The 26,718-nt window shown below is 49.7% G+C and overlaps 1 protein-coding gene and 1 long non-coding RNA gene across 2 annotated transcripts in view; one reads left to right on the forward strand and one right to left on the reverse strand.

Annotated features, from left to right (window-relative positions):
• The window catches only part of LOC308593200, a 98,557-nt gene that overhangs the window by 50,118 nt on the left and 21,721 nt on the right, over positions 1–26,718 (reverse strand). The window lies entirely within an intron of this gene.
• The window catches only part of KIFC2 (kinesin family member C2), a 43,395-nt gene continuing 31,592 nt past the window's right edge, over positions 14,916–26,718 (forward strand). Inside the window, exons 1-2 of the mRNA XM_081204464.1 lie at positions 14,916–15,051; positions 25,556–25,643. Coding sequence (XP_081060590.1) covers positions 14,917–15,051; positions 25,556–25,643 — 223 coding nt within the window. The 5' untranslated portion in view covers position 14,916. The remainder of the gene's footprint in view (positions 15,052–25,555; positions 25,644–26,718) is intronic.

Genomic DNA, 26,718 nt, shown 5'->3' on the forward strand with positions numbered 1-26,718 from the left:
ACTGCATATCGACGCAAATTAAGAATGGATAAATATGAAGAAATTTGGAAGGAATACTTAAGCGATAAGGCGGAAAGTGGTGGGAAGTAGGGGGAGAAGAGGTGGGGAAAGATTGTTAAAAGGGTGTAGTTATAGGTATATCAGTACTCAAATCTGAATTGTTAAATTGTGTGCCTATAATGTTATTTTTGTTCCAGACCTTGCAGATTCTGGATAAGATGGAATGTTTCAAGAGGTGGCAGAAAGATATTTTGAAATTTGTCTGGCAGGGCAAAAAGCCCAGAATCAAATTTAAAATATTGACAGATGCTAAAGAAAGAGGGGGTTTTGCCCTGCCGGACTTAAAACTGTACTATGAGGCAGCAGCGTTTTGCTGGCTGAAAGAATGGATGCTCCTCGAGAACACAGACATTTTAGATCTGGAAGGTTTCAATAACGCTTTTGGTTGGCATGCATATCTATGGTATGACAAAATCAATAGTGCCTTTAAAAATCACATTGTTAGAAAAGCATTGTTCAATGTTTGGATAAGATATAAAGATCTGTTGGAAAACAAAACCCCTAGATGGGTGTCACCAGTGGAGGCCAAGGCAGTGAAGAAACTCAATATGGAGGTCGGATGGCCGAAGTATTGGGAAATTTTGGAACAGGATGGAGATAAGTTCAAATTACAAAGTCATGAGAAATTGAAACATAAAGTACAAAATTGGTTTCAATATCATCAGATAATGGAATTTTTCAAACAGGATAGGAAAATTGGCTTCCAGGTGGAAAAATCAAAACTAGAAACTGAATTGTTAGAACCCAGTACTAAGAATTTATCTAGAATGTATAACTTGTTGCTGAAATGGAATACACAGGACGAAACAGTCAAATCGGCTATGATTAAGTGGGCACAGGATGTTGGTCATAACATTATGTCAGCTGACTGGGAATGGTTATGGAACACCGGTATCAAATTTACGGCATGTAATGCCTTAAAGGAAAACATTATGAAAATGGTTTACAGGTGGTACATGACCCCAGTCAAGCTGGCAAAAATTTATCATTTGCCCGACAACAAATGCTGGAAATGTAATGAGACTGAAGGTACTTTCTACCACCTTTGGTGGACATGCCCGAAAATTAAGGCTTTCTGGGAAATGATCTATAATGAAATGAAAAAGGTACTTAAATGTACTTTTCCTAAAAAACCAGAGGCCTTTCTCCTGGGCATTGTCGGCCAATTGGTGTCAAAGAGGGATAGAACTTTTTTTATGTATGCTACAACAGCAGCAAGAATACTTATCGCGAAGTATTGGAAGACACAAGATCTACCCACTCTGGAAGAATGGCAGATGAAAGTGATGGACTATATGACATTGGCCGAGATGACAGGCAGAATCCACGACCAACGAATAGAGACGGTGGGAGAAGAATGGAGAAAATCAGGGGTTTAGGAGAAGAGGCACGGGCAAGGGAGGAAACAGAGAGCGAAGGGGAGGAGGCAGAAGAAAAGATGAGTGATGACGACGACCCGAGATCTCCTAGTCTTTCCAGTGAATCAGAGGATTCACAGAAAGGAGCACCAGTGGCCAGGGCAAGGGGGGAGTCAAGGGGGGCACCCCAGGAAGATAGAGCCAGAGGGGACTCAGGGGGGAGCAGCTGGAAATCGGGACCAGCGTCACCGCCAGGAAGCAGGGAAGAGGAAGGGAGCCAGGGGGGAAGCGCTGGCAGCTCACCACAGGAGGGAGGGCATGAGTCAGGAGTGGCCACACCTCCATCGGGGAGCGAAGAAACGGTTAAGAGGAAAGTGGAAGGTTGGGCGCGCGCGCCAAGTTCAAATGCAGAGGAAGGCGGCGCAGTAAGCAGCCCCGAAAGGGAACCAGGTCCTAAAGCCCGGCGCAAGGAGGCAGGAGGGTCCGGGTCAGCGTCAGAGGAATCCCGGAAGGAAGAAGCCCCGGGGGGTAGAGGGACCCAGAGGAGGACAGTCAGGCGGAAAAGGTGGAGCAAGGCTAGGATATTAAGTTGGTGCACACGGGGCGGAGATTCAGACGGAGCTTCGCCGATCTAGCTACTAGACGTAGAGTTTGCGCGCAGCAGCGTGAGAATGGAAACTGTAATTCAATAAAGACTTTTACTTAATGATCGCTGGCTGGCGTGATCCTCTGTGAGCTAGGATCTTCAAGCAGCTCTGACAGTAAGCTCCGTCTCCCCATTGTGGGCATCTACAGCCTCGAGGAGGGGAGAGAAACAGGTGCCTACTAGCGAGCTCACGAACGGCAGACGACATGACGGCTGAGCAGCAGATAGAGGACCTCAGAAAAGCAGTGGCACAACTGAACGCCGAGGTTCTCGCATCCAGGAAGAGAGAGGAGGAGGCAGCTGCCGCCTGCAGGGATCTCCAGGTCAGGTTAGACGTGCTGACAAAGCAGACACCCCGGCAGGAGGGAATTGGGTTGGCGAGACGGACAGGCGGGCTGCTCTCTCACTTCGATGGGAACCTGCAACAGTATCCCAACTTTAGAGCCGACGTACTGTGCGCACTGCAACTGCTGCATAAAGACTTTAGAGATGAACAAGAGAGAGTGGGGTTCATCATGTCCCATCTGCATGGGGATGCGAAAGCATGGCTACGCAATTTATGGAGAGATAAGGATCCGGCGCTCCAGAATGCGGATGCCTTTATTAAAGCGATGGATGGGTGCTTTTTATCAAGTATTGACGTGGATCTTGCACGGAAGGAGGTGCATGGGCTGAGACAAGGGAGGGCCAGCGTCAGGCAGTATCATGCCCGCTTTTTCGCCTTGGTCAGTGCCCTGGAATGGGACAGAGATTCGGCTCCTGTAAGAGACCTCTTTTGGGAGGGGCTGCACAACTCGATTAAAGATGAGATCGCGAGGGGGGAGAGACCCCGAACCACCCAGGAGGTCGTTCAGAGGGCACTGGCAGTGGGGGTGAGGCTGGAAGGACGTCCGTGGAGCAAGGACGAAGGGCGTGGAGGGCGCGAACCAGCCGGGGGCCCCTCCTTCCTTCCCAGAGAAGCAGCGCGGGCGCAATCCACGCCTCCGCCAGGAGGAGGAGCCGAACCTATGGAGGTTGGAGGTGCAAGGGCTCAGTCAGCAACCAGAGCCCTAGCACCGGCAGCAGTGAAAGCGAAGCCTCCTAGAGGGAACAGGAAGTGTTACGTCTGTGAGGAACCAGGGCATATGGCAAAAGAGTGTCCCCAGAGGCCCCACAAGCTCACTGCAGCCTCAGCAATGGTGACTGCAGCAACGCAGCAAGGAGGACCACAGCAGGGAAACGACGCAGTCTGGCTGGAGGAAGAGGCACTGGGGCCCAGCCAGACGTGTTAGTGAAGCAGTCCCCAGAGATTTTACAGCCCGTGAACCCCCTCCCGCCCAAACCAGTAGTGAGGCTCACAGCATCTCTCCAGCTGCCCAATGGAATCACCATAGACGTGCCAATCACCATTGACTCAGGCAGCAATGCGGACTTTATAGGGCAGGACTTTGTCGACAGGCACGCTGTGCAGTTGCTGCCGGCCACACTGCCCCTGCAGGTTGTCACGGTGGATGGCAGGGAGCTGCTCGGGGGGCAAGTGGTGAAGCAGACGCCACCAATGGTGATGCGACTTGGGAATCACAGGGAAATCATCAGCTTCAACGTCACTCAACTATCTGACACGCCCGTTGTATTGGGCATGAGTTGGCTGGACAAGCACAGCCCAACGATGGCTTGGTACCAGAGGCAGCTGACCTTCGGCTCTTCCTTTTGTGCTGAACACTGCATCGTGCCCAGGCAGGAAGGAGAGGAAGAGGAGTCACAGCTGCTGCTAGGCACGCTGCAAGCGATTCCCCACAAGTACGCTGAATTTTTGGAAGTTTTCTGCGAGAAGGAGGCAGACAGGCTACCCCCTCACAGACCATATGACTGCAAAATTGACCTGCTGCCGGGGGCGGCGCTGCCTAAAGGGAGACTGTATTCCATGTCAGAGGACGAACTGCAAGAACTCAAGGAGTTCATTGATCATAATTTGCAGCGCGGCTTCATCCGGGAGTCCAAGGCAGTGGGGGGCAGTCCCGTATTCTTTGTTAAGAAGCGGGACACGCCCCAAAAGAGACTCGTAGTGGATTACAGGATTTTGAACAGTGTGACTAGGCCATCGGACTTCCCCATGCCCCGAATTGACGACCTCCTCGCAAAGGTACGGAAGGGCAGAGTGTTCACCAAGTTGGACCTGCGGGGGGCGTACAACCTCATTCGCATGCGGGAGGGTGATGAGTGGAAGACAGCCATGTTCACGCCACTGGGGACCTACGAATATAGAGTTATGCCTTTTGGATTGCAAAATGGCTCCCACGTTTTTCAAGCATTTATGCATCACGTGTTGGCGGGACTTCTCTACAAGACGTGCGTCTGTTTCTTAGATGACATCCTGATCTTTTCGGAGTCGCAGCAGGAGCATGACAAACACGTCAAGGAAGTGCTGAGCAGGCTAAAGCAACATAGGCTCTACGCCAAGCTGGAGAAGTGCCAATTTGACGTGCCGGAGGTGGATTTTCTGGGCTACAAGCTGTCTGACAAGGGGCTCGCCATGGACAGCGCCAAGGTTCGAGCGGTGTTGGATTGGAAGAGCCCGCGCAACCGGAAGGAGGTCCAACGGTTTGTCGGCTTTGCGAACTTCTATCGCAAGTTTATCAAGGGCTTCGCGATGCAGACGGCGGCCATCACTGACACGCTTAGCTCCAAGAAAAAGAAGTTCATTTGGACAGAGCAGGCGGAGCAGTCCTTTCAGGCACTCAAGCGTCTCTTCGCGTCGGAAGAGCAGCTGCTTCATGTCAACCCCAGCAAGCCGATGAGGGTGGAGACAGACGCTTCGGACAGAGCCGTGGGGGCGGTCCTGCTGCAGAAAGACCCGCAGGGGGTGTGGCGACCGGGAGCGTTTTACTCCAGGAAGCTCAGCAAGTCCGAGCAGAACTACACCATATGGGACAGGGAGTTGCTGGCCATTCACGCAGCGTTCAAGGCGTGGAGGCACTTTCTGATCGGCGCCAAGCACACGGTGCAGGTTTGCACGGACCACAAGAATCTAGAGCACTGGCGCACGGCACAGTTCCTGAACCAGAGGCAGATACGTTGGGCTGAGTTCTTTGCGAACTTCGACTTCCGAATAGAGTATGTCCCGGGGGACACCAACATCATGGCAGACGCTCTCTCCCGTAAGCCACAGTATCTGGAGGACGCAACACCAGCGGCCGCCATGCACATCTTCGCACCGACAGTGTGGGCGTGCGCCGCGGCGACCGTGGACCTAGAGGCGGTGCGACGAGCGTTGCAGGGGGACTCCTTCGCACAAGCAAAGATGGCAGAGGTGCAAAGGGGCAAGGCAGCGGCCGACGGTTTCCAGCTAAGAGATGGATTGCTCATCCGTAAAGGGGCCATCTACGTGCCGGGAGACGAACTTCGAGCCAAGGTGCTGCAGCAGCTGCACGACGCGCCCACGGCCGGGCACTTTGGCAAGGAGAAGACGGTGGAATTAGTAGCCAGGGATTTCTGGTGGCCTGGAATGAGAGGGGAGGTCGCAGACTACGTGGCGAGGTGTGACACCTGCCAGAGGGCCAAACCAGTGCACAAACCGCCGGCCGGACTGTTGGAACCGCTGCAAACTCCGGTCGAACCTTGGGAAAGGGTGGCCCTGGACTTTGTCACGGATCTGCCCAGCTCAAGGGGCAAGACGGCAGTGCTGGTGGTGGTGGACCTGTTTTCCAAGATGGCGCATTTCATTCCGTGTGCTAAGGTGGCCACGGCGGAGCAAACCGCCAAACTGTTCATAGACCACGTGTTCAAGGTTCACGGTCTGCCACGGTCTATTCTGTCCGACCGGGGGCGGCAGTTCATCTCGAATTTCTGGCAGAAGCTGATGGGCTTCCTGAACGTCAAGATCAACCTGGCGTCGGCGAGACACCCGCAGACCAACGGGCAAGCGGAGCGGGTCAATGCCATCATGCAGCAGTACCTGAGATGTTATGCAAATCAACAGCCTGCGACGTGGGTGGATTACCTGCCGCTTGCCGAGTTCGCCTACAACAACACGAAGCACGTGTCCACGGGGGTCACGCCGTTCTTCGCCAACAACGGGAGGCACCCCAGAACCTTCCCGGGACTGGAAAGAATGGGGGAGGGGGAGCCGCAGACAGCAGATGCGTTCGCGTCGGAGCTGCAGGAAGTCCACGATCAGCTGAGGCGCCACCTGGAGCTGGCCAAGCACGCATACAAGGTACAAGCAGACAAGCACAGAAGGGTTGGAGAAGAGCTCCACGTGGGAGACTGGGTTTGGTTAGCAGCCCACGCAGTGCCGGCCAGGTCGTTGGCCAAGAAGAAACTAGGGCATAAGCAACTGGGGCCCTACCAAGTCGAAGAGCAGGTCAACCCGGTAGCTTTCAGACTGGCACTTCCGGAGGGTTCCAGAATGCATCCGGTATTCCACAGATCGGTGCTCACTCCCTACAAGGCACCGCACAGGTTCCAGGAACCCGGAACGGCGCCGAGTCCGCTCAGAGAAGGAACGGGGCACGCGGGAGTGGCACAGGAGGAGCGCATCAACGAAGTCACGGAGATTTTGGACTCCAGATGGGGGGAAGAGGGAGTAGAATACTTTCTCGCCAGGGAGGGCACCCCGGCCAGTGCGAACAGCTGGGTGCAGGGCTACGCCTTAGACGAACCTCTGCTCAAAGACGAGTTTCATGCCCTCTTCCCACATAGACCTATGCCAGCAGACTTTTTCGACGACTGGCTTTTCACGCCCACGCTTTCGGCCAGCACGTTCCGGGGGTTCGACTCGGACGAGGAACCGACACGAGACGTCCGTTCCCCGGAGGGGTCACCCTCGGGATCCGCCTCAGAACCCTCGTATTGGTGGGACGATAGGCCAGAGGAGCAGTTCCGCAGAAAGTGGCTGGAATGCTCAGGACGAGCAACGCCGCCAGGAGGAAGTGAGGGAGAGACGGACATGGACATTTTCGGGGACGACCCTGGTTTCGAGCACGGCGGCACAGAGATGGAAGTGGAGGTGACCGTCGTCGACGAGAGCAGGGAGAAAGACCCGGGAGAGTTCAGATGGAGGCCAGCCACGGGAAGCGACCGATATCCGACGTTCGTCCCTTTGCAACAGCAGCCCCCAGCTCCAGCACCGGAAGGAGGGGAGGGGGGAATGGGGGGCTTCGAGGGGGGGATGGATGTCAGGGGTTTAGGAGCAGAGGCACGGGCAAGGGAGGAAACAGAGAGCGAAGGGGAGGAGGCAGAAGAAAAGATGAGTGATGACGACGACCCGAGATCTCCTAGTCTTTCCAGTGAATCAGAGGATTCACAGAAAGGAGCACCAGTGGCCAGGGCAAGGGGGGAGTCAAGGGGGGCACCCCAGGAAGATAGAGCCAGAGGGGACTCAGGGGGGAGCAGCTGGAAATCGGGACCAGCGTCACCGCCAGGAAGCAGGGAAGAGGAAGGGAGCCAGGGGGGAAGCGCTGGCAGCTCACCACAGGAGGGAGGGCATGAGTCAGGAGTGGCCACACCTCCATCGGGGAGCGAAGAAACGGTTAAGAGGAAAGTGGAAGGTTGGGCGCGCGCGCCAAGTTCAAATGCAGAGGAAGGCGGCGCAGTAAGCAGCCCCGAAAGGGAACCAGGTCCTAAAGCCCGGCGCAAGGAGGCAGGAGGGTCCGGGTCAGCGTCAGAGGAATCCCGGAAGGAAGAAGCCCCGGGGGGTAGAGGGACCCAGAGGAGGACAGTCAGGTGGAAAAGGTGGAGCAAGGCTAGGATATTAAGTTGGTGCACACGGGGCGGAGATTCAGACGGAGCTTCGCCGATCTAGCTACTAGACGTAGAGTTTGCGCGCAGCAGCGTGAGAATGGAAACTGTAATTCAATAAAGACTTTTACTTAATGATCGCTGGCTGGCGTGATCCTCTGTGAGCTAGGATCTTCAAGCAGCTCTGACAGTTATCTTAAGGACTATTATAAACTTAGTGAATGTTAAAGTGTTGTGGTTCTCAGAAACAAAGGGATACAGTGATACAAGGTCAGAATATGGAGAGGACTAAGATGACAGAGGTTGGAAAGTAACAATTGGGAGTTGCTATAAAATTATGGACATTGGGATGCAGAAAGGGGGGGTATGGGGAAGTCCGAGAAAAGAGGTTTATGAAAATAGGTGATGAAATTATACATGTATGTTTGTCTTTTTAAGTGTTTGTTTGTTTTCTAAAATTTTGTAAAACCAATAAAAATTTTATATAAAAAAAAGAATTGTTAAATTGTGTTATTGCGGTTTTTGTTGTATGTGCTTTTTGTGGTTGCTGTTTGTATTGAAAAAATGATTAAATAATTTTTTTTAAAAAAAGACATCACACAAGGAGAAAGGAAGGGGAGGGAGGAGGAGAAAGCAAACTCAAGTGAAAGTTCTTAAAAGCTGCTGTTCTTAAAACGACAGGTGATGTTGGTGGTGGTTCTCCAGACTTGCCCTGGAGAAAGTCGTCTTTTGAAGTGTTCCAGTTCCACCTACTTGGGTCCAGGATCAGAGCCGGTGGAAACATCCAGGCCAGGAGGAGAGGGAGCTACTACCACACACGTCTTTCCTCAGACAGCTGCTTTGAGGCACCAAAAGTCATCTAGTCCAAACCCCTGCAATGCAGGAATCTCAACTAAAGCTCTAGTTACATGTAGGTAACTGTGTTGGTCTGCTGTAGTCGAAACAAAATAAAAAGATTCCTTCCAGTAGCACCTTAGAGACCAACTAAGTTTGTTATTGGTATGAGCTTTCGTGTGCATGCACACTTCTTAAGACAGCATCTTAAAAAGCAGAGACATCACCTTGCTGACAAAGGTCCGTATAGTTATGGTTTTCCCAGTAGTGATGTACGGAAGTGAGAGCTGGACCATAAAGAAGGCTGATCTCCCAAGAATTAATGCTTTTGAATTCTGGTGCTGGAGGAGACTCTTGAGAGTCCCATGGACTGCAAGAAGATCCAACCTCTCCATTCTGAAGGAAATCAGCCCTGAGTGCTCACTGGAAGGACAGATCCTGAAGCTGAGGCTCCAAGACTTTGGCCACCTCATGAGAAGAGAAAAGACCCTGATGTTGGGAAAGATGGAGGGTACAAGGAGAAGGGGACAACGGAGGATGAGATGGTGGGACTGTGTTCTCGAAGCTACCAGCATGAGGGAGGCAGTGGAAGACAGGAGGGCCTGGCGTGCTAGAGGGGTCCCGGGGGTCACAAAGAGGCGGACATGACTAAATGACTAAGCAACAAAGGTGCTCCTGGAAGGATTTTTAAAATTTTGTTTCAACTAAAGCATCCAACTTCTTTTGGGGCAGGACTGCTGTGTCCTTTAACAGCTGTGTGATGGGGAGGAACTTCAGCGGTGACATTTTTGCCACTTAACATGCTGCTGGCATAATAATAATAATAATAATAATAATAATAATAATAATAATAATAATTATACCCCGCCCATCTGGCTGGGCTTCCCCAGCCACTCTGGGCGGCTTCCAACAGAATATTAAAATACTGTAATACATCAAACATTAAAAGCTTCCCTAAACAGGGATGTCTTCTAAAAGTCTGGTAGTTGTTGTTCTCTTTGACATCTGGTGGGAGGGCTTTACCTGCAGAATTAATTTGAGTGGCACACAGCTCTTCGTTGTGGGCACTGTCTGCAGAGCCCATCCCAAAGTCTTCCCTGCAGCTCGCCCAGGCAAAATCAGGGATTCTTCTGCTGCGATTCCCGTATTGCAGGATTCCCTTTGGTCCACTTCCAACGCTACAGTTCTACGGTTCTATGAAATCCCATTCCTTGTGAATGTTGCTGGGCTCTGGATTCCTGCCAGAGAGGGTTAGGAACACGGGGAACTGCCTTGCACTGAATCAGATCCTGAGTCCATCTCTAGCTCAGGCTGGCTGGCAGTGGCTCTCCATGAAGACCCTCCCAGGAGGTCCTAGGTGGCCGTGTTGGTCTGACGCAGTAGAAATATATAGATATATAGATATAGATAGATATAGATATAAAAAAAGAAGAAAAAACTTCCTCTCTTTACCAACACATGAAAGAAACAGGACACGAAATTAATTTTGCAGATTCCAAATTGCTCTTTAACATGGAACATCACCACAAGAGAATAATCATGGAAGCCATCGAGATAGAGAAACACCCTCACAACATGAACAAGCGTGACGACACGTCCCGCCTGCCAGACATCTGGAAATTAGCCCTCCCCACAAAAACCGACACCAGAACCAGAGGCACACAGAACGCCATCTCCAATCAACCACACCAGACCCAAACCCAGACCCTCTCCACAGATAAATTACAGATACCATCCAGTAGCCAAACCATAGTGGCACCTCCGGATGCTGCACCCCCCTGCAATCCCTACACAGATCTGGCTGGCACAGGGCACAAAACCACAGCTCGCCCCTATACACGAAGCCAAGCCAGAGCACAACTAAGTGCAGTACAGCCATCTTCTCAGAAAAACTCTTCTCAGAAAAACTCAGAAAAACTCTTCACAAGCTCAAGAGGTCAAGACACGAAAGCTTTAGCAACTAATCCACACCTAATGACCCTCCTAAGTGGTACTCAGAATATCACTCAAGAAATCACTCAAGATATCCCTCAAGTAATTAATGAACAAAAGAAGAAAAGGCACACTAACCTGGGAACTCCCTCTCTGCCCAGAACGTTGGAGGCTATACACCACACCCCCTCAACAGTATTTATAGGAACTCAAACACTGAGATCCTGCTCTGTTCTAGTAACAAGAAGCCGAAAGCACCAGCCTGAAGATGACGAGTGAGACCTCGTCGAAACGTCGCCTAGACACCCCAACTCTTACACGGGAAGATACCCGAAAACACCAAAACCTGCATTCCTGTACCCGTGAAAATCTACGAAAGCAAATATAGATATAAATATATATATAGTCCAGTAACACCTTAGAGACCAACTAAGTTTGTTTTTGGTATGAGCTTTCATGTGCATGCACACTTCTTCAGGTATCTAAAGATTGTGCTACTGGACAATTTTATATTTTATATATGTGTATGTATATATATATATATATTTCTCCCAGAGGTTGTTTCTCTCTCTCTCTCTCTCATCTATCTATCTATCTATCTATCTATCTATCTATCTATCTATCTATCTATCTATCTATCTATCTATCTATCTATCATCTATCTATCATCTATCTATCTATCTATCTATCTATCTATCTATCTATCTATCTATATCTATCTATCTATCATCTATCTCTATCATCTATCTCTATCATCTATCTATATCTATCCATCTATCTATATCTAGTTTTTATTAAATTTTCTGTTTTACAAATTAAAATACTCATTTTACATCCTTAAGATATCAATGACTTCCCTTCTTCTCTTTTCACGGTTCATTTTACATTCATTTTACATATCATTTTACAAATCCCTGCTTATTTTGCAAAAACTATACCACTCGCTATCCCATTATTGCATCCATCAAAACTTATTTACCCTGTTGAATTGATCTGAATGCTGCCAGCGTTTTCAGCTGTACACAGTTATTTCCAATATATTCAATAAACGTTTTCCAATCTTCTATAAACGTATGTTCTTCTTGTTCTCCTATTCTGTATGCTGAGTCTGCAAATTGTTCCCCCCCCCCCCAGGAGGTTGGGTCTGCTGCCTTCTGCATGCAAAGCACAGCTCCTGAGGCTCTTTCCTATAGGGCTGTTGCCAAGTCTGGTTCCATCTTTGCAGCAGGAGTGAAGCGGCTGCTTCCTCCCAGCAGGAGCAGCCTGTGAGATTCTGCTGCCGTCAGCAGCCTCTGCATTGCCGGAGCTGAGAGAGGCAGCTCTCCAGCAGTGCAGAGACATCTTCTGCATGCCAAGCAGGTGTCCCACTAGGGATCCTGCATGGACCCTTTCCATCCTCTGTCTGAGATGCTTGCATGTTGAGATGCAAAGGACAGGTCATGGCATTTAATAGCAACTAAAGAACAATGGCAGGAGAGGTTGATGAACTTTTCAGAACTGGCAAAAATGACAGACTAAGAGAAAAAGACAACAGTGACTTTGAAAAAAAACGGGAACCATTTATATTATACTTGCAGAAACAAAGAAAGTCTATAGACTTGATGGCAGGATTTAAATAAACATTCACATCATTAGTATTAGAAAATGTGTAGAAGATAGAGAAATAATACGGTGCATTCACTGTTATTTTTATTTTTTTAGGTTTGATGTTATTGTATAAATATGTTATTAGTAGTTTTTTTCTTTTAGGAGGCAGCAAAGTGGGTGAAAGGAGAAACAAATCAGAAGTGGAAGTTGGGGGAAGCCTAGGAGGGGAGGGAGGGAGGAAGGAATGTATAGTAAATGTTAGGAATATGAGATGTGTGTAATAAATGAAAAAGGGAAATGAATATTATTTTTTTAAGATCATGGCATTTAAGGTTTGTTTTCTCCTGTTGACATCCTACCTTTTCCTCCAAGGAGCTGCAGGTGACCTACATGATTCTTCCACCTGCTTCTCATTCAACAGCCCCCCCCAATCCTGTGAGGGAGGTTAGGCTGAGAGGCACTGACTGGCCCCCAAGTTCCCCAGGGAGCTTCGTGGCTGCATGGGGATTTGAACCTGGGTCTGTCGGATCTTAGGGACGTGGGTGGCGCTGGACTTGCCGATCAGAAGGTTGGCGGTTCGAATCCCCGTGACGGGGTGAGCTCCCGTTGCTCGGTCCCTGCTCCTGCCCACCTAGCAGTTCGAAAGCACGTCAAAGTGCAAGTAAATAGGTACCGCTGTGGCGGGAAGGTAAATGGCGTTTCTGTGCGCTGCTCTGGTTCTCCAGAAGCGGCTTAGTCATGCTGGCCACATGACCTGGAAGCTGTACGCAGGTTCCCTCGGCCAATAAAATGAGATGAGCACCGCAACCCCAGTCGGCCTTTACCTTTACCTTTTACTTAGGACTCCAGTCTGAGTACCAGGGGACCCTACAAAACGCTGCGCTCATGCTATCAGACCCTACAAAACAAAAGCGAGATGAGCGCCGCAACCCCAGAGTCATCTGCGACTGGACCTAATGGTCAGGGGTCTCTTTACCCTTTACCTTTACTGTCGGATCTTAGCCTAACACACTAACCACTATGCCATGCCGGGTCTCTGATTGCAACGCCGTAGACTGTGCTGGCACTGCTCCAGCCCAACTTCACTGCCTGCGTAATTATTTCCAGGTAACCTCAGAGTCGGCCACGACTGGACCTAATGGTCAGGGGACCCTTTACCTTTTTATTTGGAACCCACTTGGCCAGACCCAGGGAAGTTAACATCCCAGATTATGGCCAAAGTTAATGTAAGAACACAATTAGGCCAGTGAACCAACCAACTTCTCACAGTAGCCAACTCCTAAAAGGACCCCTGACCAGTCCAGTCGTGGCTGACTCTGGGGTTGCGGCGCTTATCTCGCTTTATTGGCCAAGGGAGCCGGCGTACAGCTTCCGGGTCATGTGGCCAGCATGACTAAGCCGCTTCTGGCAAATCAGAGAAGCACATGGAAACACCGTTTACCTTCCCGCCAGAGCGGTACCTATTTATCTACTTGCACTTTGAGGTGCTTTTGAACTGCTAGGTTGGCAGGAGCAGGGACTGAGCAACGGGAGCTCACCCCATCGCGGGGATCGAACCGCCGACCTTCTGATTGGCAAGCCCTAGGCTCTGTGGTTTAACCCACAGCGCCACCCACATCCTGGCCAACTCCTAGGGATCGCCAATAAAATATTTGAGGCGGTTGACGCTGAGCCCCACCCCAAAGTTGATGGGCATTGCCATTCAAATAGTGTGTGTGTATGTGTTGCGTCTTGGAATCGATTATGTGGGGTGAGGCTTACCTGCCCCCCCCCCAATATTTTATTCCGGTTGGCATCTCTGGACCAGATTCCCATTTTGGGAAACCTGCCAGCAGGATCCGACCCCAAGAGCCACTATTTCCTTTCTGTGGTTTCCAGCAACGGGCACAATGCCAGTTATGGAGACAAGAGCATAGCCATTCTGGCTAGTAGTAGCCACGGCAAGCCTCTCCTGCTCTGTTAAGAACAGCAGGAGATCCTACTGGATGAGGCCACTGGTGGCCCACCTGGGCCATCATCCCCTCCTCACCTGGCCAAGCAGATGACCTGAACAGGAAACCCGCCAGCCGGGGCCCCTGGGGACCGAACCCGTGTCCTTCGGCCTGCAGAGCAGCTGCCCCGCCACTGCGGCACTCGGGGTTGGCGGGGACCTCCCGGTTGCTGCCTGGGGGGCAGAAGCAGGGAAGACCTCGCGGGGCGCGGCGGCGGCGGCCCGGGGATGCGCTCCTCCGGCCCCGGCGGCATCCCTGCGGGCGGCTCAGCCCTGCCTCCGACGGGGGTGGCATCTTCTGGGCAAGAGGAGGAGAAGGAGGAGAAGGAGAAGGAGAAAAAGGAGGAGGAGGAGAAGGAGAAGGAAAAGGAGGAGAAGAAGGAGAAGGAGAAAGAGAAAGAGAAGGAGGAGAAGGAGAAGGAGAAAAAGGACGAGGAGGAAAAGGAGAAGGTAGAGAAGAAGAAGGAGGAGGAGGAGGAGAAGGAGAAGGAGAAAGAGAAGAAGGAGGAGAAGGAGAAGGAGAGGGAGAAGGAGCCGCGCCCCCCTCGCCCTCCCGCCCGGCCCGGCCCTCCCGGTGACTCCGACTCAGGCTGCGGCGGGCCGGAAGGCGGGGCGCGGCGGGCCGGGCGGGGCACCTCCAGCCGCCGGGGCCGCCTCCTTTTCCTCCTGCTCCGCTGCTGCTGCTGTGGTTGCTGCGGCTGCTGCTGCTGAGCGGAGCGCGGGGGTTTTGCGGGGGTCCCCTCTCCAGGTGGGCGCCGCGGATTTGGGGGCTCGGTTGCCACGGAGCCCCCATGTACGCCTTTTACTCGCTGCTGGTCTACATCTTCTACACCCTCTTCAAGAAGGATGGCGGCGAGGAGGAGGAGGCGGAAGGGGGGGCAAGGGGGCAGCAGCAGCCCCCCGACGGGCAGGACGGCGCTCCCCAGGTAAGGCGACAAGGCACCGGTCCTGTGGCTGGGCGTTCCGCGGGGCAAAGGAGGGAAGGGGGCGCGGATGGCAGCCTGGCATCGCGGGTGGCGCTGTGGATGTCGCGGGCGTCCTTCGGGGGGGGGTGCCTGCTGTGGGGGGCTGGCTCCAGATGGGGGTGTCGTCGCACCCCACTCCTAGCTATGGGGCATAGGAGCCAAAGTCCCTTGCTGCCCTCCAATAAAATATTTGAGTGCCGCCCCCCAAATTGCTATTTAAATGGCGTGCGTGTGGATTAGGTGGGGTGGGGCTTGTCTGCCTCCCCCCCATATTTTATTTCAGTTGGCACCCCTGCTATGGGGCCAGTACGTGCCAGAGGTGTGGGGCGCAACGTCAGGACAGTGCCTCTCTTAATCGGGTTGTGCCCAGACCAACCTGGAGGACGGGGGTGGAAGAATGAATTCAGGGCTTTCAGGCAGGCGTCTCCCGTCTCCCCCCTCTGTCTTTGGAGGTGCCCGCGGGACTTGAACCCGGGACCTTCCCCTTGCAAGGCAGACGCCCTGCCGGGGAGCTCTGGCCCCGTGCCCATTTCTGCCTCCGATTTTTGCTGCATTGCTGAATGGGCCGCGATGCTTCCCTGAAGGGCTGCCCTCATTCAGACCGGAGGCCTGGAGGTGCTGAGGACCCTGGCATTTTGTCCCTTGGCCTCAGGTGTTTGTGCCCATTCCTAAGCAGCTGGCTGGAGTCAGGCTGCAGAAGGCGGGACCGGGGGTGGGGTGGGGTGAGCTCCCTCCAACCTGCCTTAGTCAATGGTTACCAGATTTTTTTCAATGAATCGGGGGACACTCCCCCCCCTTTTTGTGAAGCTGAGTAGCAACAGGGAGTCACCTGGGACGCGGGTGCCTATCAGGGCTTGCCAATCAGGAGGTCGGTGGTTCGAATCCCCGCGACGGGGTGAGTTCCCGTTGCTCGGTCCCTGGTCCTGCCCACCTAGCAGTTCGAAAGCACATCAAAGTGCAAGTAGATAAATAGGTACCACTCCAGCAGGAAGGTAAACAGTGTTTCCGTGTGCTGCTCTGGTTCGCCAGAAGCGCCTTAGTCCTGCTGGCCACATGACCCGGAAGCTGTACGCCGGCTCCCTCAGCCAGTAAAGCAAGATGAGCGCCGCAACCCCAGAGTCGGCCACGACTGGACCTGATGGTCAGGGGTCCCTTTAGCAACAGGTAGTCAGTAGTGGGGATGGTGAGGCAAAAGACCCTGGGCCAAGACCCAAATACCCAAGCACACGTTGTTGTTGTTGTTGAATCGTGTGTCCAACTCTTTGTGACCCCCTGGACCAGAGCACGCCAGGCCCTCCTGTCTTCCACTGCCTCCCGCAGTTTGGTCAAACTCATGCTGGTAGCTTCGAGAACACTGTCCCACCATCTCGTCCTCTGTCATCCCCTTCTCCTTGGGCCCTCCATCTTTTCCAACATCAGATGTGAATGCAGCTCTCTCCCAGGTCTTATTCCAACACTCTAACCACTACACCACACTGCCTCCCATACTCTGAAGAGTAAATGTAGATAAACCGGTCCCCCAGGAGGCATGGAACGGAGAGCTGATCCCTAGATGCAGGATACCTGCAGCTAGAGTCGATAATCAGATAATGCTAATATTATTTACTTTGATATTTTAACCCATGTGCAATGGGACTCATTCTTACTTTATTTAACGGTCTCAGTATTTATCTTTAATTTTCATCTGTTAGAAGAGTTTCTTTTTGGCTTTATATACATTATAAAATGAAAATCTCCACAAAACTAACTAAATTACTAGATGCCGGAGATTTACCTGTGTGGAGTGGAACCAAATACTTGAGTTGCTGCAGACATAATCTTGGGTCAACATGCAAATAACCCACCCAAACTGAGCCTGATTTTCACATGGAGGGGTGTTTTGTGTGTGCACAGGGTGTGTATGTGTGTGTTTGTGTAATCGGTGCCCCAACTTTACTGGCTGCCCACCCAGCCAAATCCTCAGTCTCCCATCCCTGCCTTTTATGCCTCTTGACCCCCTGGGTTGGGAATGTCGTTTTCCCCAGATCTCCCCAACTCCTTCCACGCATGCGTGAGTTCATCCAAAGGTCTGCACATTTTTCATGGTCCATTGTCTGTCGGTTGCGGAGACTAAGTGATGGAAATTGGGTCCTCCGTGAGGCTTCTGCGAGGAGCCGTGCCAACGACCAATGGGTGAGCGGCTTCTGGGAAGAGCTACGGAGGACATAAAAGTTCTGCAGGATGTGACATGCTGCAAGCTGTCTCTTTTCCACCCTGAAACCCTGTCACTCTGGGGGGAGAGAACAGAAAGGGCTGGGATTCTTCAGAGGGAAAGAATTTTGGTCGGCGTTGACAGACCAGAGAATGTGATGCCCATGGCTTATTTATGTCTCTTGAAGGGGAATAGCTAATGGCTGTTTTGGAGAGAGGCGGAGGAGCAGCGACAGGAAGAAATGACGGCATGCAGAGTATAGCTCAGTCGGTAGAGAACGAGGCTCTCAGGGTCAGGGCTCGAGTCCTTGTTGTTGTTTAGTCGTGTCCGCCTCTTCGTGACCCCCTGGACCAGAGCACGCCAGGCACTCCTGTCTTCCACTGCCTCCCGCAGTTTGGTCAAACTCATGTTTGTAGCTTCGAGAACACTGTCCAACCATCTCGTCCTCTGTCATCCCCTTCTCCTTCTGCCCTCCATCTTTCCCAACATCAGGGTCTTTTCCAGGGAGTCTTCTCTTCTCATGAGGTGGCCAAAGTCTTGGAGCCTCAGCTTCAGGATCTGTCCTTCCAGTGAGCACTCAGGGCTGATTTCCTTCAGAATGGAGAGGTTGGATCTTCTTGCAGTCCATGGGACTCTCAAGAGTCTCCTCCAGCACCGGAATTCAAAAGCATCAATTCTTCGGCGATCAGCCTTCTTTATGGTCCAGCTCTCGCTTCCATACATCACTACTGGGAAAACCATAGCTTTAACTATACGGACCTTTGTTGGCAAGGTGATGTCTCTGCTTTTTAAGATGCTGTCTAGGTTTGTCATTGCTTTTCTCCCAAGAAGCAGGCGTCTTTTAATTTCATGGCTGCTGTCACCATCTGCAGTGATCGTGGAGCCCAAGAAAGTAAAATCTCTCACTGCCTCCATTTCTTCCCCTTCCATTTGCCAGGAGGTGATGGGCCCAGTGGCCACGATCTTCGGTGTTTTTTTTAAAATGATATTTATTAGAAGTTTAAAAATTACAGAAAAAAGAAGAAAAGAAAATAACAAAAAATTTAACAAGACATACATTACAATACATAAAAAAGAAAAAAACCCATAAAACCAATACAACAATACAGCAAAAAAGAACAATAACATTAAAACACACACCCAATATTCTTTATCTTTCATTTACTTGTTTCATCGACCTCCTCACACCTCCCTTTTTGTATTCTAGTTTAATTAATTATTTCAGCAAATTCTTTCCATCTTTCTCAATTTTTGTTGAATAATTTATCTTAACGGTCTAACCTATTAATTAACTCAGCAAATCCTTTCCATCTTTCACTATATTCTGTCATTCAATTTACCTTAATTTATTTTAACCTTATCTTGCCATAAAGTACCTTAAAACTTAAAACTTAATTATACATAACTCCTTATATCATTTCTACTAAAGCCAAATAGTTTCATTCCAACATTTTTCCTAATACTCATTAATTTTATACTAATTCTCAAAATATTTTTTTAAAAAAACTTTCTTCCAATCTTCATCCAACGTCTCTTCTTCCTGGTCTCAGGTTAAGTCAGTCCTTACTGTCCATTCCAACTAGTCCATCAACCTGGTGATTTTATGTCTGAGGCTCTTAAGTCTTTTCCATGTCCCTTCTGCAGATCTTCTTCTTGTTTATACCTGCACTTTACCTTGTCTTTTGTTGATCTTTTCCCTAATTTCTTTCCTTTCTCATTGAGGAGTAGGTCTCGGGGAGATTCCAACCCAACAATATCTCCGTCCCCCCTCGACAGGTCAGCCCATTCTCCACAGTCAGCACTGTAGTCCAGAAAGTCTTTAAAAGCATGTTTCAAAGTCCCTCCAAAGTTAAGAGCCCCCACAACTCCAGACCCCCCCTGGCCCAAAACCAAATCCCAAAAACCAAAACGTTCCTGCCTAGGGGGATCCATCCAACTTCCCATCTCCAAACCAAACGATACTCCCTCTCTCCATATCTGACTTTCTCCAGGTTCAGTCTTCAAAAACAGCAGCTTATGCTCCTGCAGGGCCTCGGGTTTCTCCATTTGTGTTACTTGAGGTTCAACAGCAACCTCCTCCATTATCTTCTGCCCTTGCACTTGCCCTGTCAAAGCAGATTCCTGGGTTGGTTCCTGGATGGTTTCTATATGAGTATTCACTGTTTGTCCAAAGTTTTTGACTGCAACAGTCATCAAATCTATCTTCTCATGCAGCTGCTCCAACAAAGCGCTTGTCTTGTAAAAAGCAAGCACCAAAACTTCTTCTAAACACATTTTTATCCAAGGTCAGAGTCTGGTCTCACGATCCTTAATCTCCACAGCTGTGAAATCCCCAGATCGACTCCAGCAACAGTTTAACAAGCTCCCTCTATAGGAGACAATTTCTATTTGTATCCATCTTTTGAAAGCAAGTCCAACAAAAGAAAGTTACTTTCATTTTTCAAATATTTTGTTTCTTTTGAATGCAAAAGGCAACATTGGAATCAATATGTTTCTCTTTTTTAACTATCTGTCAAAAGACATTCCATTCACAGTCAATGAACTTCCCCCAAAATTCCTGTCTCTGACACCCCGTTCCCAGGTTTGAGACGGTGGAAATTTATCTTTCTTTATTCTCTCTCCTGCAGGCTTAAACAATCTAAGATTCCCCCCCTCTTCTCCTGCTTCCAAGAGGGGTTTTGATGGTTATAACTGAAGGAAATATAGTCCTTTATATACGACTTTCCTGACTTTAGCTTGCAAAATTTTTGCTTCAGTCTATTTACAAAAGCAGAAGCCAGACTTCCTGTTTAGAACCTTCCCGCTTCAGTGCCAAATTAAAATGTTTCGTAGTCCAATTTTCCGTTCTACTCACGGGTACTTGTTTAGAGTCCAATTGTCCACAGGAAAAAAGTCAGCGCTCTCCGGCAACGGCTGTGCGGCTCCACTCTGTAAAAGTAGCGGTCGATTCAAAACACCGTGCCGCTCAGCCCACGTCGCTTCGGATCCCCAAAAAAGGGTTTCCCTGCGAGTAGGGGAGGCGCTCTTGGTGTCAGCCGAATCCCACGTTCCCAGGCTTCCTCCGCCTGGGATTTTTGAAGGGTCTCCGCCTTCGCCGCGGCGGCAAGACCCGATTTTCACGGAGCGGGTTCCTCTCGGTCAGAGGAACTCCGCCATTGCCGATGGCGCTAACCCGGAAGTCCCGATCTTCGTTTTTTTGATGTTGAGCTTCAGACCATATTTTGCGCTCTCCTCTTTCTCCCTCATTAAAAGGTTCTTTAATTCCTCCTCACTTTCTGCCATCAAGGTTGTGTCATCTGCATATCTGAGGTTGTTGATATTTCTTCCGGCAATCTTAATTTCAGCTAGGGATTCATCCAGCCCAGCCTTTCGCATGATGAGTTCTGCATATAAGTTAAATAAGCAGGGTCTGGGCAAAAGATTCCTGCATTCCAGGGGGTTGGACTCTGCAGTTCCATGCTTCTATTATAGGGGATCTTCTCATCACACAGAGGAAAAGGGGGTCCGTGGCAAAACTCTTTGACACCTGAGATCTCTGCTTCTTGTCCTGTGTCTGTAATACCTTTTAAACTGCTTTTAATACTGGGTTTTAATCTGTTGCAACCTGCCCAGGGTCCTTAGGGCGAAGGGAGGGTAGGAAACTGAGAAGAGCCTTGCTGGATCGAGACCAGCATCCTGTTCTCCCAAAGGCCAGCCAAATAACTCTCTCCTCCATGAATTTGCCAAAGAAATAAAATACAGTGGTACCTCGGTTTACGAACTTAATCCGTTCCAGAAGTCCATTCTTAAACTGAAGCAGTTCTTAAATCTAGGCGTGCTTTCCCTAATGAGGCCTCCCGCCGCCGGTGCCCTTTCACCGTTTGGATTCCATTCTTACACCAAAGTAAAGTTCTCAAACCAGGACACTATTTCCAGTTTTGCGGAGTTTGTAAACCAAATCGTTCTTAAACTGGGCTGTTCTTAAACCGAGGTACCACTGTAAATAAATCATATAAATGATCATTGCCTGGAAGGCCACATTCAGGGACCTTCTGGTGTGACTGTTGTTGATCTGCCTCAACAAATCCTTTGGGTGTCATCTACGCAGCCTGCAAGTCGAGCAGTCAATAAATGCCTTGTTTCTATGACCCGAATTCGTGACCTTCTCAGGCATGCTCTGCTCACACTATGGATTTATCACACACAACTGCTGCAGAGTAGAACGTTTGCCCATGTAAACAGACACATGTAACCCTTATCACATGTATTTTAAATAAGACCATGCATGTATATTTCATACTATTCTTTCTTGCATTCGAAGTCCAGGAAGTCCAATAAAGTGTGAATGACTGTAGCATCTGATGCTTCGGAGCTTGTTGCTGCTACTCAGTGTTGGGAGAAAGGTACTCTGTGCATGCTCAGAGGTACCATGCATCAGATGTCTCAAGCCTTACTGCACAGGTGGGGAACTTCAGCTTCAGGTGCCCAAGCCTCCTTATCTGACCCTTTGACCACTGTACTCACTGGCCCTGCCTGGCCCCGCAAATATTTTTGCCTGTTTGGATAACGTGCTGATAATATCTTGTGTTTGTCTGTAAGGAGTATATAGAGGTGCGAGAGGTCTGTGTAGAAACTAGCCCACTGTACAAAGCTAACATTCCTCCCCCTGCCCATTTTCCCTCAAAAGGTATCCCAGAAGGGAATTCGGCCTTCAGACAGAAAAAGATCTCCTAGTGGCATAAAAAAGATTTCAGAGCTAAGTGCTGCTAAGCCAGGCTCAAATCAGTCCCACTTGACAGCCGCCGTTCCTGCAAGACCTCTTTATTTCCCTGCCCTTTAAAGTATTTATTCCCACATTGCTCCTTCACCCCAGAGGGCAGGTGCCCGCCAGTTGCTTGCCATGTGTGGAGAGATGCGATAAATCTGGATCTGCTCATCCACAGGCAGAGGCCTCTGACAAACAGGCCCATCGCTCAGTGATGCGGTTTCCATGGCGCCTGTTGCCGTGGAAACGGAGCTGCTTCCCGACTAGGGTGGCCAGGCAGCTACAGCTGACTGGAAGGGGGGCATTTGAGGCTAGAGAGACTGTGTGTGTGTGAATAAATGAACTCTGGGCCATTCCTCGGTTTCATGCACCCTGTCATTTAAATGCATGCAAATTCACAACTGCCTCTGCTTTGACTTTAAATACAAGGAGAGAGGAACACCCCCACAATCTCTGTCACTGACAGAGCAATTGACTCTGTCAAGGAAAGTGGAGAGGTGTTTGTGACAGCTTCCATTTCTAATGCTCCTTTCGCTGCCTGAATTGACGGTTGGTTTGGCAGAAGCCCATCAGAGCATCCCTGCCAGGAAAGGGCCCCTAATTCTGGGAGAAATGAAGCGTCGGAGCCAGGAGTGGGGGGGGGAATTGTTTGGGAATGGGCACAAATCCTAGAGAAGCTGACGTTCGGGGTGGAGGCAGGGTGAGGTCAGGCATCGCCAGTTATTTTCCAACGCCATGATTTCCTCATGTACACACCTCACGGACAACTCTAAGGCCCTGTGGCCCCTGCTAAGAACGTAAGGAGAACCTTTTGGATCAGGCCAGGGGCCCCATCTAGGCCATCATCCTGTTCTCACGGGGGGGGGGCAACCAAAGGGAAACCTGTAAGCAGGATTCGAAGACAAGAGCGACTGTGCTTTCCTGGGGTTCCCAGGACTTGGCCTTCAGAAGTATTGCTGTATTACTATATTATTATTATTATTATTATTATTATTATTATTATTATTATTATTATTATTATTGCCATTGATAGGGATGCGGGTGGCGCTGTGGGTTAAACCACAGAGCCTAGGACTTGCTGATCAGAAGGTCGGCGGTTCAAATCCCCACAACGGGGTGAGCTCCCGTTGCTCAGTCCCTGTTCCTGCCCACCTAGCAGTTCGAAAGCACGTCAAAGTACAAGTAGATAAATAGGTACCGCTCTGGTGGGAAGGTATTCAGTGTTTCTGTGCGCTGCTCTGGTTTGCCAGAAGCGGCTTAGTCCTGCTGGCCACATGACCCAGAAGCTGTACGCCGGCTCCCTCGGCCAGTAAAGTGAGATGAGCGCCGCAACCCCAGAGTCGGCCACGACTGGACCTAATGGTCAGGGGTCCCTTTACCTTTACCTTAGGTCATACAGTAAGATAAAATAGAATAGAATACTGAGAGAAAGATAAGAGTAATAACAACATAGAAAGATGTCGGATGTGGTCCACAGGTAGCAGTCAAGTACCACATTCCTTGTTTTGCTAGAGTGGACATGCAAGGGGATGTTTGGTCCAGCTAGTCGAAACTTCCTGTTCCTCCTGGCCTGGAGCATCCTTCCTCTTACAGGTGACCAGAGGTGGGCGTGACCTTACCTGTCCAGGTAACAAAAGGATGAGTCATGCAGCACTCCCTCCCTTTTTCCTCTTTCTCCTTTTGTCTGCTTCCAGTTAGGACTGCTCTGTTGGCTTTCAGCCAACAGCAGAACAGGTTGTTGTTGTTGTTTAGTCGTTTAGTCGTGTCCGCCTCTTCGTGACCCCCTGGACCAGAGCATGCCAGGCACTCCTGTCTTCCACCGCCTCCCGCAGTTTGGTCAAACTCATGTTAGTAGCTTCGAGAACACTGTCCCACCATCTCGTCCTCCGTCGTCCCCTTCTCCTTGCGCCCTCCATCTTTCCCAACATCAGGGTCTTTTCCAGGGAGTCTTCTCTTCTCAGGAGGTGGCCAAAGGATTGGAGCCTCAGTTTCAGGATCTGTCCTTCCAGTGAGTACTCAGGGCTGATTTCCTTCAGAATGGAGAGGTTTGATCTTCTTGCAGTTCATGGGACTCTCAAGAGTCTCCTCCAGCACCAGAATTCAAAAGCATCAATTCTTCGGCACAGTTTTCCCCCCCATTTGGGGTAAATCCACATGTTACTATTTGTAACTTTTAAGTCTTTAAGCTTGCCTTCAGGATCGATATACTGTGTACAGTCATACCTCATGTTACGTTTGCTTCATGTTACGTCCTTTCAGGTTACGTCCTGCTGCGACCCGGAAGTACCAGAAAGGGTTTCTTCCGGGTTTTGCCTCTTGCGCATGCGCAGAAGTGCAAAATGACATCATGCACATGCGCAGAAGTGGCGAATCGCAACATGCGCATGCTCAGACGTGCCGCTGCGGGTTGCGCTCTTTTCATGTTGCGAGCGGGCTCCGGAACGGATCCCGTTCACAACCAGAGGTACCACTGTACTGCCTGAAAGTGAGTAAACTTACTTTTCGTTGACTATGGATAGGATTGTGCTGTCTTTATTCTTTTAAGAGGGATTTAAAGGGAACTTACCAGGAACTATACAATTCAATCTGAGACAGACTGAACTGTATAATAGTGAGAGGCTTTCACGAGCCTGCAACCAGCTATCTGCTGTGCGTGAGAAGGGGAATGTAACTCTGTTACATAAGGAACTTGCTGGTGCAAATTAGGAAGGATATTAATAAACACTATATCCTCTCCTTCTACCCTGAACATTCCCACAAAAGAAAGATAAGTAAAAGTGACTTCGAACTATCCATCCATTAGGTGTGCCAGCAAGTCTTCTTCATAATAGCTTGATGCACAATGTAGAGAGATATCCATTTATTCCTCCCTCTGTTGATGTTTCCCAGTGTTCAGTCCAGGCATGACAGATTGCTTGCTCTTCCTTTCCATCTAAGACTGCGATTCCCGACGTGAGGCACACGCCCCACAGTGGCAATTCGAGAATGAGTTATTAACAGCTAATGGCCTTTTAGGTTTCCTCCATGTGAATAGGAGCTCACTTTTTGAAGGACTGATATGTAGTCGAAAATAGAATTAAAAGGACCCCTGGAAGGGATGGGGGATGTCAGGAAGATTCAGTGTAATCTCGATATTTGGACTTTGTTTTATGTTGTATATTATATCTTTGAAAATCAATTTAAAATATTATAAAAAAGGAGTTCACTTTTTGAATAATACAAATTATATGTCACGGGGGCGGGGATCAGGATTTTAGAGATGCTTAGCTGGGGCATGGGCAAAAAAATGTTGGGAATAATAATAATAATAATAATAATAATAATAATAATAATAAATTTATTATTTATACCCCGCCCATCTGGCTGGGCTTCCCCAGCCACTCTGGGCTGCTTCCAAAAAAAATTAAAAAATTAAAATACTGTAATACATCAAACATTAAAAGCTTCCCTAAACATTCTCCATTTCCTGTTGCTATATATTTTTAAAGATGTTCTTACACTTTGTCTCCTGTTGCTTCCACTCCACGTAGGACTGCAAAGCTTTTTCCATGGAGCAATCAAGGAGGACGAAGAAAGCCCTGAGCAAAGACCCCTGGAAGGAGCTGAGCGAACTGGACAGTAAGTCACCCGGACCCCTCCCTGTCTGCCCCCCCCACCTCCAGCAGCAAAAGTTAGGGCAGCCCAGAATACCTGGCTAGTCCCAAAGTCTTCCTGTCCTCCCTAACAGAGCCTTGTATATGTGGGAACGTTCAGGGTGGAAGGAGAGGATATATTATATATTAATATCCTTCCTAACTTGCGCTAGCAAGTTCCTTTATATAGCAAAGTTACATTCCCCTTTTTACATGCACAGCAGATAGCTGGTTGCAGGCTCGTGTGAGCCTCTCACTATTACAGTGGGCGCTCAGGTTGCGAACGTGATCCGTGCGGGATGCACATTCGCAACCCGCAGAGTTTGCAACTCGCGTCTGTGCCTGCGTGGGTTGCGATTCGGCACTTCTGCACATGCGCAAAGCACGATTTAGTGCTTCTGCGCATGCGCGACCACCAAAACCCAGAAGTAACCCGTTGCGGTACTTCCGGGTTTCGGTGGTCCGCAACTCGAAAAAACGCAACTTGAAGCGGCTGTAACCCAAGGTATAACTGTATACAATTCCCTCTGAATCCCTCTTAAAAGAATGAAGACGCCACAATCTTATTCAAAGTCAATAAAAGAAGTTTACTTACATCAGTTCACAGTTGGATCCCTGAAGGCAGACTTAGCTACAAATATGTACATGCGGATCTACCCCATATGGGGGAATAATCCCAGTGCTTCTGCTAGCTGAGAGCTAGCAGAGCAGTCCTAGCTGGTCAAACGAAGAAGGAAGTCAAAAAGAGAGAGGTGTGCTGCATGACTCGTCCTTTCGTTACCTGGACAGGTAAGGCCACACCCACCTCTAGTCACATGCAAAAGGAAGGATGCTCCAGCCAGGAGGAACAGGAAGTTTCGACTGGCTGGACCAAACATTCCCTCGATTGTCTTCTCTAGCATTTCAAGGAATGTTGTACTTGACTGCCTCTCATGGATCACACCCCACAGTTTAAGGATGGAGTCATCCTCATCATGAATAGGGCAATTGTCCTGTCCAGTGTGCTGCGATTCTGGAATCAGCTCAGATGTTTGGCTGTCCAAATATCTTGGGAGAGACTC

The sequence above is a fragment of the Podarcis bocagei genome (genome assembly GCF_964188305.1).
Source record: "Podarcis bocagei genome assembly, chromosome: 8".
Taxonomy (NCBI): Eukaryota; Metazoa; Chordata; class Lepidosauria; order Squamata; family Lacertidae; genus Podarcis; species Podarcis bocagei.